The sequence below is a fragment of the Lactuca sativa genome, chromosome 1, assembly GCF_002870075.4.
Source record: "Lactuca sativa cultivar Salinas chromosome 1, Lsat_Salinas_v11, whole genome shotgun sequence".
Classification (NCBI taxonomy): domain Eukaryota; kingdom Viridiplantae; phylum Streptophyta; class Magnoliopsida; order Asterales; family Asteraceae; genus Lactuca; species Lactuca sativa.
The window spans coordinates 65,730,005-65,747,215 of NC_056623.2; the positions used below are offsets into that span (position 1 = coordinate 65,730,005).

General features: G+C 34.4%; 1 protein-coding gene across 1 annotated transcript; it reads left to right on the forward strand.

Annotated features, from left to right (window-relative positions):
- Window positions 1-6,539: 6,539 nt before the first annotated feature.
- On the forward strand, window positions 6,540-8,069 carry LOC111915221 (probable LRR receptor-like serine/threonine-protein kinase At4g36180). The gene has a single exon (XM_023910899.3). The coding sequence runs from the start codon at window positions 6,597-6,599 to the stop codon at window positions 8,016-8,018; it is 1,422 nt and encodes a 473-aa protein (XP_023766667.1). The 5' UTR covers window positions 6,540-6,596; the 3' UTR covers window positions 8,019-8,069.
- Window positions 8,070-17,211: the final 9,142 nt, after the last annotated feature.

The following is a 17,211-nucleotide window of genomic DNA, read 5'->3' on the forward strand; positions in this document are numbered from 1 at the left end:
CAGCCTTCAACCGTCTACCTCAAAAGTCCAGCCTCCCTCTGAGAGTTTTGGTTTACTTTTGGTATTTTTGGTACCTTAAAGAAGAAGGTGTTTTGTGCATTGATCCAGTAAGCAAACTTCTTCATAATCATCTTGAGCATATTCTGGACCCTTGTGAGTATCCAAGTTCCAAGCTTTCTAGTTTGCGCTTCTAGATCTAGAGTTTTTGTCCCTTTTCTTCTTATTATGAGAATTTGAAGGGATGGATTTCATTAAGTTGTCAACTTTATGGATCATTATTGTCCATTTGAGGTTATATGTTTAAGATCTAGTGTTCTTTGGTGTTTTTGACCTCAAGCACAAATTTGAGTTCATTTCTTCCGTGGCTTTGACCTAGTTTATGAGAGACATGCATTGGACATGCATGTCCATAAAAGCACTAGATTTTATGATGCTTTTGGAATATAAAAAGTCTTATGGAAAATTTGTTTGGGTAGCTTTGGTGATTAAGATCTTAATAGGTTAACTTTTTTCTCAATATGTCATTAATGAATTAGGGTTAAAACTTTTGGCTTATTGGGGTAAGTTAAGGGATAAAGTTGGAAACTTTATCCATTAAGACCATGGGAAGGACCAGACCTGAGTTTTGGAGCTCTTGAAAGTGGAAGAAAACAGCTTAATTCTTTAAGCTGTTCAGAACCAGTTCCCACGGCGTGGCCCTAGGTTGACACGACGTGGCGACTGGGGAATCTACGACTTCTTTGTAGTTTTTGTGCCACGACGTGGCCAAAGGAAGGCCACGATGTGGCGATTAGCTGTGATGGTTTTTGGGTTGTTGACTTTGAGGGTTGACCTTTGATCGTTGACTTGTTAACCGGGGATGACTTTTGGCCATGATTGTTGGATTTAGCGTGTAGGCTAGGGTTGGGCCTTGTATGTTTTAATAGGTGTGTGGTAGCATCGGTAGTGTGACTTTGAGCGATGGTTTAGCTGACATCATGAGTCAGGTGAGTCTTCTAACTATATTATGTAGGATGCTAGCTGTCTTGTGACTCTTGCATTGTGTGTCGGGCTAGGCCCATTTGTATATTAGGTTGGACATATTTGTATGTTGGGTTGGGCCTATTGATATGTATGTTGGGATGGGCCATTTGTATGCACGATGGGTTGGGCCCATTTGCAAGTTAGGTTGGGCCCATGGTATGCATGTTGGGTTGGGCCCTCGGATATGTTAATTTTGGCCCATATGTATATTGGGTTGGGCCCGTTGTATGGTATGTGGTATTTCGAGGAACTCATTAAGATTTGTTCTTACGGTTTTGTGGTTTAATATTTTCAGGTACTTCCAGTTCGAAAGGGAAGGGTCCGGCATGATCGCACCGCATCCCCTTGACTTTTATTCTGCATTGACTTTGTTTTCACTCTGATGTTGAGAATATTTTATACTATGGTTGATTTGGAACAAATTGGTTATATTTTGAGTGTTTGAAAAATGAAATTTTTATTAGTATTTTTGGGACGTTACATACAGGTCATAGACCTATCTGCAAATAACTCCATTAACATCTATAGGTTGTAAACCTGCCCATGTATGATCGATTAACACCTATGGGTTGTAAACCTGCCTGTGTTTGGCTTACAAACATCTACAGGTTATACCTGCCCATTTTTGACCTGACGTGTCTAAAATAGTATGTGGTCATCATTAATACTTTACTAGTGGACTACATTGCTAGTCCGATAATACTATAAAAGTCTCGGCCTCTCATCGTTATTTTCATCTCTCTTTACCCTTCTCTACCCCATATATTATAAGTATAAAAATTCACATAGGTTAAATAAAAATTAGCTCATATAGTTTCATCTAACACAGAAGGTTTCAATATCGATAATAGGCACACACTTAATTATCGAAATAATTCATATATATGTGTAAGATGAAAGTAACTATGCATTCACTTGTTGAAAGTGGATGACTGGTGATTTTGGAAGAGCTTCGCCGAACACCTTAGTTTTTCCTTTTGATGCGACCTAGGTACGAATATCACTAAGTCTTAGTCTTTTATTCATTATGACTAATGATAGTCTAGATTTCTCACTAATCCTAATGTCTACATCAAGATATATCAAGTAAGGAACAACCAGGTACGATCATATCGAAGGTAGGGTCCGTATTGTATATAGAGTATATTGTTTGGAAACCTCACCTTAAACACGTCATTAAATCCAACCTATAAATCATCCTCATAAGTAGATCAATCAGTATAATGACTTGGAATTATTGATAAATCTTATTTATAGGTTCATAATAACGACTATGAACATAAATAAGTTACACTTGAAATAAAATAGTGTAGCATAACTTACAGGTTTTTTTAGCGAAAACCGGGAAATTGCGCTCGCATAACTCCGACCTGATAGCTATTAATTTCGGGCACTCAGGGACTTCCGGGCTTCGTCAAAGTACTCTAACTATTAGGAATTTTTTAGATTATAACTTAGAAAGCTGAGAGAGGATTCAAATTTGTGTGTGAGAAATGAGAATGATGAAAAATCTATTTTTATGCCATCTTTTCGGGTTTGCACACCAAGCTATGGTTCTATTCGGCCGTTGTGCTGCTGACACGTGTCTTGATTCGAATGGTGTTGCGTGACAGCTTCTAGAAGCGCGTGCCGCGCCTTTTTTCGTGTGAAGCATCTCGCGAAAATTCAAAAATTCATAACTTCTTTATACGAACATTGTTTTTGAATTTCTTTATATCCACGCGTAGCTATCAACGATATCTACAACTTTTATTTAGTCTCCGTTGGCTAAGTATGAATTTATTTTTTATTTATTATTTTAGAAGGCTTAGACCGCTATTCTCCGTTTAAAATTCATATATTTTTCATACGACATTCAATCACGATTGTTTTTTTATATCCACAGACTCCTATTAACGCGATCTTCGAATCCCGTTTAGATTGTTTCGGCTAATAATCGGCCAATCTAAAATTCAATTTATGTGCTAACACAGTTGCGCTGAAACTTTAAAAATCATAACTTACTCTTATGAAGTCAGATTTAGGCATTTTCTATGTGCACGCTCTCGGTTTTACGATTATTACGACTTTTTTTTAGATTACTTAGGCTAATAAGCAACCCATCAAAATTTTACTTTTCATGAAGCGTGTAGTCGTGTCGTTTAATCGCGAAACTTCGAATAAACATAACTTATTCATACGAAGTCAGATTTCAGAGTTCTTTATATGTACCGAATCCTTGTCACTAAGGTTGTAGAACTCATTACTCGGTACCTGTTCGGCCGACTACCGAGTAACGAGTACCCAGGAGTACTCCTTCGTATTTTGGGGAATGTTCTTATTCTAGCTTCCATCTCAGCTTCCTCGTCGCTTCTTCGACGAGTTCTCCTTCGTCCTACCTTAAGTGTCTTCGACTGCAAGCGGAGAGATGACCACACCCACTCATCCATCACTGATTTGGTCTATCTTGTAACTATCTGAAAGTTGTTTGTCGATCGTCTAAACCAGTGAAGGAGACGAATGAAGCTTTAATTTGGCATTTGTTTCAACCTTCTTCCTTCACCGTTGTTTCATGTTTCTCTCTCTCTCTCTTTATCTATGACTGGATGAGCCGGATTCCAGGTTATAGTGTTGTTCAAGAAATCACTCCTTCAAATGCTCTCATTTGAGTTTTCTCTCTGCTGAATTAACGTATTAACAATCTGGTCTATTCTTTTCGATTTAAAGGTATGATCTCGACTTAGCTTTTAATGTGTCTTGGAATACAATGATTGCGATGTTTATGGATTGTCAGAAGCAGAATCCGTTGTGAAGTTGTCCGAATCAATGCCAAAAAGGAGCATCTTGACATGGAATTCTATCATCACAGGGTTAGCAGAGAACGGAAAGATAGACAGGAAACTAAATATATTTGAATAGAATTCTAAGGAATAAGGCAGCTACAACATGTGTAGATGTTCAAGACGCTGTATGATAAATTATTAGGCTTCATTTATGGACTGAATTTATTTGTTTTTCAAAGTTTAGATATGTTTTTTTTTCATTTTCTTTCTTAGGTTATCAACTGTTTGTTGAAATGCTCAAAATCCAACACAAAAAAATTATTTATTGAAAGTTTGGTTTTTGATGCCAAACTTATGTTCTTTTGAATATAAAATTCGTGAGTGCTTTGCTGCTAATCAGTTCCCAAGTTTGTACTTTCTGTGCAAAAAAAACTCCATGGGAAATACATTTATATGTACAGGTAAAAGAAAAAAGATATAAATCATTGTTTTTTTTTTTATGTTTTTTTCTCATTTTTGAAGTTTTGAATACTTACAGTGACATGAGATGATGAATAATGATATGTAACAGGGGATAAGCGAGATTGGTATGGAAGAAATGAGAGAAAACATTGTGGAACTAAAGCGGTTTGAAGCTGTCACCCCCTTGTAGATTTTTTTGATCTTATTTTGGTTTGATCTCACAGACTTCTATTGTGTTTAGTAGACATTTTCATTTTTAAATTATTTTTGGTGTTTTAATCTTCAATTTTATGAAGGATACCAAGGATAATGATTAAACTGGTTCCTTGGTATAAAAGTTCTTTCTTATAATATAGAGAAACTGGTTCCGGCTAGTATACCTCAACCTAGGAATGAACTTTAGAACCGCACCGGTTCAGAACCGGAACCAGTTTTTCTATATTATAAGAACCGGGAACCGGACCGCCGGTTCTAGCACCGGTTCCGGTCCCGGTTTTTCGGTTATTTTTCAAACTAAAACCGGTTAAAATATTATAGATGATATGTTATCTTCCGAAGCTTGTAAATAATTCAATATTTAACTAAATTATGACTTTTTACGTTCTAAATTGAAGTAAAAACACTAAATTACATGATGAAAAAAGAATCAAGTAATTCCGACTTTATATGAGTGAGTTATACGCATTTTAAAAGACGGACAAATTCCAAAAAAAAATGCTTAAACAAAGAATATGCAGCATTGATATGTTGTCTTCCGAAATATGTGTTTTTATAGTTTAAAATGAAGTACAAACACCAAATTACATGCTGAAAAAAAAATTAAGTAATTCACACATCATATGAATGAGTTTTGCATATTTAAAAAAATAAAACAGATTCAAAAAAACAAAAAAAAAATGTTGAAATAAAGAAAACTCAACATCGATATTCTTTCTTTTGGGGCATTTGTATGATTCAATATCTAATCAAAACATATGTTTGTACAGTAAAAAATGAATTACAAACTCCAAATTACATGTTGAAAAAAAATCAAATAATTCCAACTTAATATGAGTGAGTTATGCACATTTTAAAAAACGAAAAAATTGTCAAACCGGTTCCAGTTTTTAGAATCGGGACCGGTTTTCATAAAAATGGAGAACCATTAACTGGACCTTGATGCCAATTCCGGTTCCAACGGTCCTAATGCTCATCCCTACCTCAACCTTTACTAAGGAAAGATTTTACTTATTGTTAATGTTGCCTCCAAGTGGTAAGTTCTCTCTTCAAATGTTCTTGGAACTCTTTTACATTGTCATGTCCTATCTGTACATCTTTTGTTGTTATTTATATTGCATTGTGATTTTAATTGTTCGTGACAATGGGCTTACAAATGAAAAGTATGGTGAATTATCATTCTGGTAAACTTACTCTTAATTTCTACTTTTACTTTTGTTGTAACATGTAAAGTTACTTTTAAATTTGTTGCAGCTCCATGTGACAAACCAAATTGACGAGTGTTTGAAGGATTTCAACTCGGTTTTCATCTCACGTCATGAGAAGATGTAAGATATTATATTATGTTCTCTTCATTTATTATTAGTTGCTAGTTATGTTGGAAATTTATTATATACCCTTGAATCATAGCTTCACAATGACAGGACTAATTTTGGTTATACAAAGGTTTATAAGGATTATAGACCACGAAGTAACAATCATTTTGTTTTTCTTAGCCAAAGACATTTGAAGTAAGCGTTGAAGCAACCCGAAAAGAGATTCAGAGTTCAACTTAAGTGGAGGTTGAACTCAAGCAGAGAATCGGCTTTGATTCAGAAACCAGCTCAAATCACTGCAACAACCTTTTAGTTGTGTTCTTTTTAAAAAAATGACCCGTAGTTTACCACGGAATCACCCACTAGTTGAACTTATTTACTGTGGATTATTAGAACTCCTAAATAATAATTTTTTGTTCAAACATTTTTTTAAGGGAAAATATTGAGATTGAATTTTTTTTTTTCAAATAATAAAGTATATTTATAAAAGAAGTGCGCACGTTAGAAATCCTAAATTGTGTTATGAAAACACACGAGGGAAAAGTATTCCATCCGTATTGATGGTCGACATTTAACAATTGACTTATTCTCTATTACAAAGATAAAGTTACTATATTTTATGTAAATCTAATGATTAGTCAGAAACCGGCTCAAAATAAATGTTGGATAGCAAAATTATACAAATCCCCACCCACTGATTTCCTATTTTTTTTAAAAAAAATGTAGAAAAAGTTTAATAACATGTTAGTGAATTAATGCACTCTCTATCCTACCACTCTCTCTATTTATAGTTCCCATTGGTACTTATCCTTCAAAAATGGCTTCCGCCGCCCTCACCTTCATTCTTATCGTCTCTATCTTCGCAGCCGCCGCTGCAATATGCCACCCAGACGACGAACAAGGCCTACTCTCATTCAAGTCCGGTATAACAGCTGATCCGTCCGGCATTCTCTCCTCCTGGAAACCAGCCACCGATTGCTGCAACTGGTCCGGTATCTCATGTCAAGCTCCCAACAATCGGGTCAACAGTATATCACTTTACGGCCAACTTGATAAACCCAACTCCTACTTGTCTGGTACCATATCATCTTCCCTCTCCAAGCTTCGTTTCCTCGACGGAATTTACTTCCAAAATACCCGGAATATATCGGGTCCTTTACCCGGCGTTCTCTTTAATCTACCCAATCTTCAGTATGTTTATATTGAAAACAACAAATTATCCGGCCGCTTACCGGAAAATCTCGGTAACTTGACCCGACTATATGCACTCAGTTTAGAAGGCAATGGGTTTTCCGGAAGCATACCGAGTTCGATCTCCAAGTTGACGGAGCTGTCGCAGCTCAAACTCGGCGGCAACCAGCTCACAGGAACGGTACCTGACGGAATCCGTCAACTGAAGAGTCTATCGCTTCTAGCTCTAGATCGGAACAAACTTACCGGAAGCATACCGGATTTTTTTACTTCATTTTCAAACCTCCGGGTTCTTAGATTGTCGTATAACAGGTTTTCCGGTAACATTCCGGCGAGCATCTCGTCTCTGGCGCCGGTGCTTGCGTATCTGGAGTTGGGGCACAATTTACTAACCGGAAGGATCCCTGATTTTCTGGGAAACTTTCGCGCGCTAGATACGTTGGATTTGTCTTCGAACGGATTCTCGGGAACAGTACCAAAATCATTTGGGAATCTCACGAAGATTTTCAATCTCGATCTGTCGCGTAATAAACTGACAGATCCATTCCCTGTTATGAATGTAAAAGGTATTGAATCGCTGGATTTGTCGTACAATGGTTTTCATCTGAAGCAGATACCGAAATGGGTGTCGTCGTCTCCAATCATATACTCTCTGAAGCTTGCAAAATGCGGGATTCAGATGAAATTAGATGATTGGAATCCATCGGAAACGTATTTCTACGACTACATCGATCTATCAGAGAATAATATCACGGGGAGTCCTGTGAAGCTGTTGAATCGAACTAATTATTTGGTGGGTTTTGGGGCTTCAGGTAACCAATTGAAGTTCAATCTGGAAAGTTTGAAGTTTCCGACGACGTTGAAGACGTTGGATTTGTCGAGGAATTTGATGATCGGAAAGGTTCCTAAGGCGGTTACAGGATTACAGTCATTGAATGTTAGTCATAATGGGTTGTGTGGGAGTCTGCCGCCGACCAAGTTTCCGTCGACCTCATTTGTCGGCAATGCTTGTCTTTGTGGTCCTCCATTAGCAGCATGTAAGGTTTAAGATTTTGTACCATGTTATAGGTTAAAATAAGTTCGTTGCTGGTTTCTTTTACTTAAATACTTCAACGAAATAAGTGGACTAATTTTTTTATGCTAAAAGATGGTTATTGAAGCTTAGAATATCGGAGAGGATAGTTAATATGTTCATATAATGTGTTATACGTTCTTTTATACCAAACCCTATATGAATTGCATGTCAATTCTAAACACATAAATTGATAATTATCATCATTCGTGATGACTAGGCATCTCTAATATCGAATTCCAACCGATGTATCTAATCTATGTGGTGTTCCATTAAAGAATTGGGGGATGTTCTAAAATAACTCAATGTTTTTCTCTAGGGACACAAAATTTTATGAACAAATTCTAACTTTCAGAACAAGTTCTATAAACTTCTAAGATCTTGAATAAGGCCCCATTTCAAAATTATTCTAATAAAATGATCCTTTTATTAAGTTAAAGCTAGCTGCCTAGGCACTACAAGTTTTGAGCTAATTGTTATTTTTAGTCGCTATTTCAACATTTTCTAATTAAGGTCCAAATAATTTCTCACATCTATGAATATTAATAAATATTATCATAATAGTTTAGTTTAATATTTGTAAATATTCTCAATAAATTATTTACTCCAAATCTTTACCTCAAGCTAAGTTTGAGGAACTTCGAACATAGATAGGAAATTAGGAATTGATGCTTTTGAATCAAAAAGGAATACTGAATGATTCAAAGTATTTCCACAAAGTTAGGATGGTCAATAAGAGTAACTCAATTAATAGATATTATTCTTATATTTCAGCTATTTCTGTTTAGATTTCAATGTCTTCATTTCGTTCTTGTAAGCCAGTCTTCAGTTAATAACGCATCGATCATTCAACATACACTCTATTTTCTTTTTTTCGTATTTTTACCAACATTATCGGTGTTCATGAATTTTAAATTAGGGAAGTCCAAGCAGAAGTTAACGGTGATGATCGTTCAAAAAAAAATGTGATTGTTTCTTGTTGGGTCTTTGATGAAGATGAACATCATCAGTTGCTTCCATAACATTTGATTAGGATTTTGTAAGCAAAAACAAATTAAAACTTACGCAACGAACTCTTTCTATTTTTTGTTTAAATAGTAATGATAACAATAACAATAATTTAAAGTTTATGAATTTAAAATTAAATAGAAAATTCCACATAAGATATTAACCGCGGCAACAGAAAATGCCACATGCCATATTTTTTAACGAAAATTATAATCTATTCTTAACTAAGTATAATATTCATGTATTATATGGATTAATTAAAAAATTAAATATAAATGTCTAAATATTTCAAAAAAATTTGATTTATAAGAAAATAAAAACAAATAATGAATTATCAAAATTGATTTTTTTTTATCTTTAAAATTTAAATAAACAAACAAAATAAACAAATGAGCTTTAATTTAGAAATTTAGAAATAAGAAGGTAAGTCTATTAATGATATTGATATTCATTTATTACTATATTTTTGTAATTATTACATAAAAGTATTATGTGAAATTTATTAAAATAGAAAAGCTCTTAAAATGACATGTGGAAATAAACTAATTCAAAATAGCCACAAAATGACATTTGACAAATTGAATGAGAATATGACATGTGACAAAAAAAACTTTCATTTATTAGAATAGATTGCACATATGTCGACTTGAACCCTCACAGATGGAAGACAACATATGATATCCTTGGACTAAAAGTTTTTTTTGATGCTTGCCAAAGATTGGTTCAAAACAGAACTAGATTATATGAGCAAACTACCAAACTCAATTTTAATTGTTGATGAAAGTCATTTCGTCAAATAATTTGATTTTATTTTTCAAAATACCTTAAAGTCCATTTCTTCAAGTAGATATGTCAACCCACGAGCAATGTCTTGATCCATTTTTAGTCTCATGGCCCAAGAGAGAGGTTTTTTAGAACTTGCAGATAAATGATCCTTTAAGTTTCTATTAGGCGTATATATTCATAGACTAAAAGTCGATGAGTTTATCTTTTGACATCCTCCACGCAGTATCCAACTAGTTTGACAGTGTTTGGATGCTCAACCGCCCTAACAAGCAACAACATTCACCTTCGTTGACCACTCTATGTGCTCCTGTGTCATCATCAACAACAAAACTCATAGGCAATTACATAAAGCAATAACTTTTTATCATTAAAACGATATTAGTTATTATTTATCTGTAATTTACACTAAAACGATGGGTTAAAATGTCGATTTATCACTTCCTGGGGAAGAAATATAATCTTTGTAAAGTGTAAAGGCTATTTAGTGACATCCAATTTACACCCGACACGATTGAAGAAAAATCACAACTTTGATTTCAGTTTTTCGTTAATTATCATGCATTTCTACTTGGTTCTTCACACAACCACCAATTAAAAGATCTAAAAAGCGTTTTGGCTCAACCATCAGATTTAATTTGCGTATTAGAAAGTGGAAAGTTAAAGAAGGCAAACTTGCCTGCAATACGCCGTTGACGTACTTCACAGCCATAGAGCCACTTGAATCTCATTAAAAGGATCTTCCAAACTCTTTATCACACCCTTATATATGCTCTCAGATCACCCTCTTCGATCTTCTAATCCCTACAAAAGTAATTAGTTGCTTCCTTGAGCTCATCGACTGTAAAAACTCTCAAATTACTTGGTTTCTGGAACAAGCTTCCAGTCGAAGTTGATTGTGTTTGATTTATGGTATCCTGTTGGATCTCTTAATTGTCTTCTTCGAACAAAGAAGGAGAAACTGTTGGATTAGTGTCTAAGTCCATAACTCTTTTGGTATGTACTTGACCCGATTATGAGCATGGTCCTTTTGGGTTGCCTTCATCATAGCAATATATAAGATGAATTAAGGAGAGAAAGGATTAATTATGATTTATTAATATATTATAAGAATAATATATTAAAGGAGAAATCATATTGTTTAATTAATATTAGTCAAGAATTAATTGATAATTAATTTTATGGCTAATAGAGATTAATTAAATATAGGGGACTGGACTGCAATTATTGGATAATTGAGTTATTGGGCTAAGGAATGCTAAAGGAGCAAGGGGTGAACGAAATTATGATGGGAGCCCATCATATTTTCGTCCATGGCCTTATCCCAAAAGGTTCCATCGGCTGCTTAGAGTTTAAGCTGTCCATTAGGGTTTTAACTAAAACCCTAGCAGCCCACACAAGTATATAAAGGACCCCTTAGGCCCCAAAAACGTGGCTAAATGATTCCTTAGGGTTTCTAGACATTTTTGGGTGCCTCCTCTCTTCTCCTTCTTCATCTAGTTGCTTAGTGGTGTTTGTGACTCCATTAGAGGTGCAGCACTTCAGGCACTAAGCTTTCTGAAGCCAAGGATTGATTGTTATTGCTATATAATAATCACAGGTTAGATTTAAACCCTATTTTATGTTAATATGATTAATTGTATGCTAGATCTAGGGTTTATAGCTTTGGATATTCAATTGCATGTTCATTAAACAAACTAGATCAAAAAGTTATTAGGGTTTGCATGTACACCATATGAATGATGTATTGCTCGAAACCCATCCGTGGTATCAAAGTCTAGGGTTGTTTGTTAGTGAATTTGATGCTTATTTGAATGAAAATCAAAATTTTTGACTTTTTGGGGCGAGTCGACGAGTCAACGAGTCTGACAGCTATATTTCGCGATTTTCTTCCTATTTTGGCTGTAGATAATTACCTAAAACGTTTTATATTAATAAAATCTGAATTTTATCAATATTTGGAGTTTATCCTTGCCAAAATCGAAGATAATTGTCAAATTTAGATAATCTTTTGTTTTATTAGATAAATGTTGATTATTTGTAATTTAGAATTGAATTATCTTGTGAAAAATTTCAATTTCACCCTTTAGGTTTTATAGTTTAAATTTGAACTTAAAAGTTTTGTTTTTGAAATTTAAATAAATTAAACCCTAATGTTTTGAAAAGTTTCAAAACTTGCCCTCAAGTTTTGGATTTTAAAATTAATTAAAAGTCTTAATTTGAAATTTTAAATTCTAAAACCCAAGTATTTTGAAAAGTTCAAATTACACCCCTATGGTTTTATTAATTAATTAAGGTGTATAATTAAAAGTGATTTAATAAACCCATAATGTTTTGGTTTACATTTAACTAAATTAAAAATATAATTTATTAAATTTGACCACCTAGTATTTTAAAAAAGTGTAAAATACAACCTATACTATATATAACATTAAAAGTTTAATATTATATATATGTATGAGTAAAAAGTCAGTATTACCATTAGTAGGCCTCATTCACGAAGCTGGTCTATAAGGGGTGTTTAAGGAAATTGCCTATAAAATGACGATTGAATGGGTATCCACTCTTACCCACCGCACTCTTGACTAGTGGAGGGTCGTTAGCCGAACGGGTAAGATAGGATAGAAACCTTCCATTATAAGTATAATGAAGTACAAAGTAACTAAATGCTTTTACAAATTCCCAAATCATAGTTACTTTAGGAAAATGTGAAATTGTATGCTAATCCATGGAATTACACTTCGTACCCTTGTCAAACGTTAGTGGAGCGTGTGTGGTTAACCGGCACATTGATTAGGTGATAGTAGCATTGAGTGCACCACGTAGATTCGTATGGTTATTCACACCTTATTTGTGATCCTCGGCATCCCAGTCACAAATTGAAGGGCATAATCGAGATTAAACATGTCATTGAAAAGTTCAATGAATCTCAAAAGATCTAGGAGTTTCAATTCATTTAAAACTTAAAGTTCATTTTCGTTTGTCATGGTGGAAATTGGTAAATCGTCATTTACCTACCTTCGAATATTCTGCAACTAGATTACGACATCTCTCTTCTAGGTTGTAGAATATTGTGTTGGATCCTAGCCTTGATGCTTCATTTGGGTGTTACATCAAGGATTCTTATCAACTAACTTGAATTTTCTCCCATTTTCTAGATGTCTGAATCTAACAATGGTCTTCCCAAATCCCATGGAACAAGTTTTCCAAATGAAGATGATATTCCACGATATGATCAAGGAACCAGAGATCATGCTTCACTTCCTCCACCTCCTTCAATTGTTCTCCATGACCCACAAGTTTAAAGGCTTGAAAAGTTCAAGCTAACTCAAGCCCTTTTGGCTAGTAAACACGAAGATGAGAAACCTGTGTATGCACACATCTTAGAGATGAAGTCACACATTGATAGGTTAAGGATGATGGGTGTCGATATCTCAGAGATGTTGGTTGTTGACTGGGTTCTTTAGTCACTTCCTGAATCATATAGTGAGTTCGTTAGAGAGTACTATATGATAGACCACGACGTAACCCTCATTGATCTCACCTATTTGCTTATAACTGCTTAATCAACAATGATTTGGTGTGCTGGTCAAGCAAATTTTCCTGGTGAATCAAACTCCCAAACTTCAATGGACACTGGAAAAATTGGAAGTCCCGAAAGGACTAAGTATGAGATTGTCCCATGTGTTGTGCCAAAGGAGTCCATTTGCTTTTATTGCCAAGAGAAGGGGCATTGGAGACGAAGCTGCCCTATTTACCCGAGAGATCTAAGAGATGGGAGAGTCAAGACGTATGGCCCTACTTCAGGTAAAATCCAATATCTAACTCTTTTGAGTTCCTATTCTAGATTCTTAATACATGATGTGATAAGATTACATTTTGATTTTTTGTAGGATCAAAGAAAAGAGAGGAAGCTTAAGGGAAGAAGTGAGCTGAATCTAATCGTGAAGAAAAATGGATTTCGATCGCATTGTTTGAAGATTGGATTTTTGAGCTACTACTTGGAGTTCCTACTAAAAGTGTTTTTTTGATGCTTGCCAAAGATTGGTTCAAAACAGAACTAGATTATATGAGCAAACTACCAAACTCAATTTTAATTGTTGATGAAACTCATTTGGTCAAATAATTTGATTCTATTTTTCAAAATACCTTAAAGTCCATTTCTTCAAGTAGATATGTCAACCCACGAGCAATGTCTTGATCCATTTTTAGTCTCATGGCCCAAGAGAGAGGTTTTTTGGAACTTGCAGATAAATGATCCTTTAAGTTTCTATTAGGCGTATATATTCATAGACTAAAAGTCGATGAGTTTATCTTTTGACATCCTCCACGCAGTATCCAACTAGTTTGACAGTGTTTGGATGCTCAACAGCCCTAACAAGCAACAACATTCACCTTCGTTGCCCACTCTATGTGCTCCTGTGTCATCATCAACAACAAAACTCATAGGCAATTACACAAAGCAATAACTTTTTATCATTAAAACGATATTAGTTATTATTTATCTGTCATTTACACTAAAACGATGGGTTAAAATGTCGATTTATCACTTCCTGGGGAAGAAATATAATCTTTGTAAAGTGTAAAGGCTATTTAGTGACATCCAATTTACACCCGACACGATTGAAGAAAAATCACAACTTTGATTTCAGTTTTTCTTTAATTATCATGCATTTCTACTTGGTTCTTCACACAACCACCAATTGAAAGATCTAAAAAGCGTTTTGGCTCAACCATCAGATTTAATTTGCGTATTAGAAAGTGGAAAGTTAAAGAAGGCAAACTTGCCTGCAATACGCCGTTGACGTACTTCACAGCCATAGAGCCTCTTGAATCTCATTAAAAGGATCTTCCAAACTCTTTATCACACCCTTATATATGCTCTCAGATCACCCTCTTCGATCTTCTAATCCCTACAAAAGTAATTAGTTGCTTCCTTGAGCTCATCGACTGTAAAAACTCTCAAATTACTTGGTTTCTGGAACAAGCTTCCAGTCGAAGTTGATTGTGTTTGATTTATGGTATCCTGTTGGATCTCTTAATTGTCTTCTTCGAACAAAGAAGGAGAAACTGTTGGATTAGTGTCTAAGTCCATAACTCTTTTGGTATGTACTTGACCCGATTATGAGCATGGTCCTTTTGGGTTGCCTTCATCATAGCAATATATAAGATGAATTAAGGAGAGAAAGGATTAATTATGATTTATTAATATATTATAAGAATAATATATTAAAGGAGAAATCATATTGTTTAATTAATATTAGTCAAGAATTAATTGATAATTAATTTTGTGGCTAATAGAGATTTATTAAATATAGGGGACTGGACTGCAATTATTGGATAATTGAGTTATTGGGCTAAGGAATGCTAAAGGAGCAAGGGGTGAACGAAATTATGATGGGAGCCCATCATATTTTCGTCCATAGCCTTATCCCAGAAGGTTCCATCGGCTGCTTAGAGTTTAAGTTGTCCATTAGGGTTTTAACTAAAACCCTAGCAGCCCACACAAGTATATAAAGGACCCCTTAGGCCCCAAAAACGTGGCTAAATGATTCCTTAGGGTTTCTAGACATTTTTGCGTGCCTCCTCTCTTCTTCTTCTTCATCTAGTTGCTTAGTGGTGTTTGTGACTCCATTAGAGGTGCAGCACTTCAGGCACTAAGCTTTCTGAAGCCAAGGATTGATTGTTATTGCTATATAATAATCAAAGGTTAGATTTAAACCCTATTTTATGTTAATATGATTAATTGTATGCTAGATCTAGGGTTTATAGCTTTGGATATTCAATTGCATGTTCATTAAACAAACTAGATCAAAAAGTTATTAGGGTTTGCATGTACACCATATGAATGATGTATTGCTCGAAACTCACCCGTGGTATCAAAGTCTAGGGCTGTTTGTTAGTGAATTTGATGCTTATTTGAATGAAAATCAAAATTTTTGACTTTTTGGGGCGAGTCGACGAGTCAGCGAGTCTGACAGCTATATTTCGCGATTTTCTTCCTATTTTGGCTGTAGATAATTACCTAAAATGTTTTATATTAATAAAATCTGAATTTTATCAATATTTGGAGTTTATCCTTGCCAAAATCGAAGATAATTGTCAAATTTAGATAATCTTTTGTTTTATTAGATAAATGTTGATTATTTGTAATTTAGAATTGAATTATCTTGTGAAAAATTTCAATTTCACCCTTTAGGTTTTATAGTTTAAATTTGAACTTAAAAGTTTTGTTTTTGAAATTTAAATAAATTAAACCCTAATGTTTTGAAAAGTTTCAAAACTTGCCCTCAAGTTTTGGATTTTAAAATTAATTAAAAGTCTTAATTTGAAATTTTAAATTCTAAAACCCAAGTATTTTGAAAAGTTCAAATTACACCCCTATGGTTTTATTAATTAATTAAGGTGTATAATTAAAAGTGATTTAATAAACCCATAATGTTTTGGTTTACATTTAACTAAATTAAAAATATAATTTATTAAATTTGACCACCTAGTATTTTAAAAAAGTGTAAAATACAACCTATACTATATATAACATTAAAAGTTTAATATTATATATATGTATGAGTAAAAAGTCAGTATTACCATTAGTAGGCCTCATTCACGAAGCTGGTCTATAAGGGGTGTTTAAGGAAATTGCCTATAAAATGACGATTGAATGGGTATCCACTCTTACCCACCGCACTCTTGACTAGTGGAGGGTCGTTAGCCGAACGGGTAAGATAGGATAGAAACCTTCCATTATAAGTATAATGAAGTACAAAGTAACTAAATGCTTTTACAAATTCCCAAATCATAGTTACTTTAGGAAAATGTGAAATTGTATGCTAATCCATGGAATTACACTTCGTACCCTTGTCAAACGTTAGTGGAGCGTGTGTGGTTAACCGGCACATTGATTAGGTGATAGTAGCATTGAGTGCACCACGTAGATTCGTATGGTTATTCACACCTTATTTGTGATCCTCGGCATCCCAGTCACAAATTGAAGGGCATAATCGAGATTAAACATGTCATTGAAAAGTTCAATGAATCTCAAAAGATCTAGGAGTTTCAATTCATTTAAAACTTAAAGTTCATTTTCGTTTGTCATGGTGGAAATTGGTAAATCGTCATTTACCTACCTTCGAATATTCTGCAACTAGATTACGACATCTCTCTTCTAGGTTGTAGAATATTGTGTTGGATCCTAGCCTTGATGCTTCATTTGGGTGTTACATCAAGGATTCTTATCAACTAACTTGAATTTTCTCCCATTTTCTAGATGTCTGAATCTAACAATGGTCTTCCCAAATCCCATGGAACAAGTTTTCCAAATAAAGATGATATTCCACGATATGATCAAGGAACCAGAGATCATGCTTCACTTCCTCCA

Bases quoted from the DNA above. Each gene is read 5' to 3' on its own strand.
- LOC111915221 (XM_023910899.3), top strand. From the start codon at position 6,597: ATGGCTTCCGCCGCCCTCACCTTCATTCTTATCGTCTCTATCTTCGCA.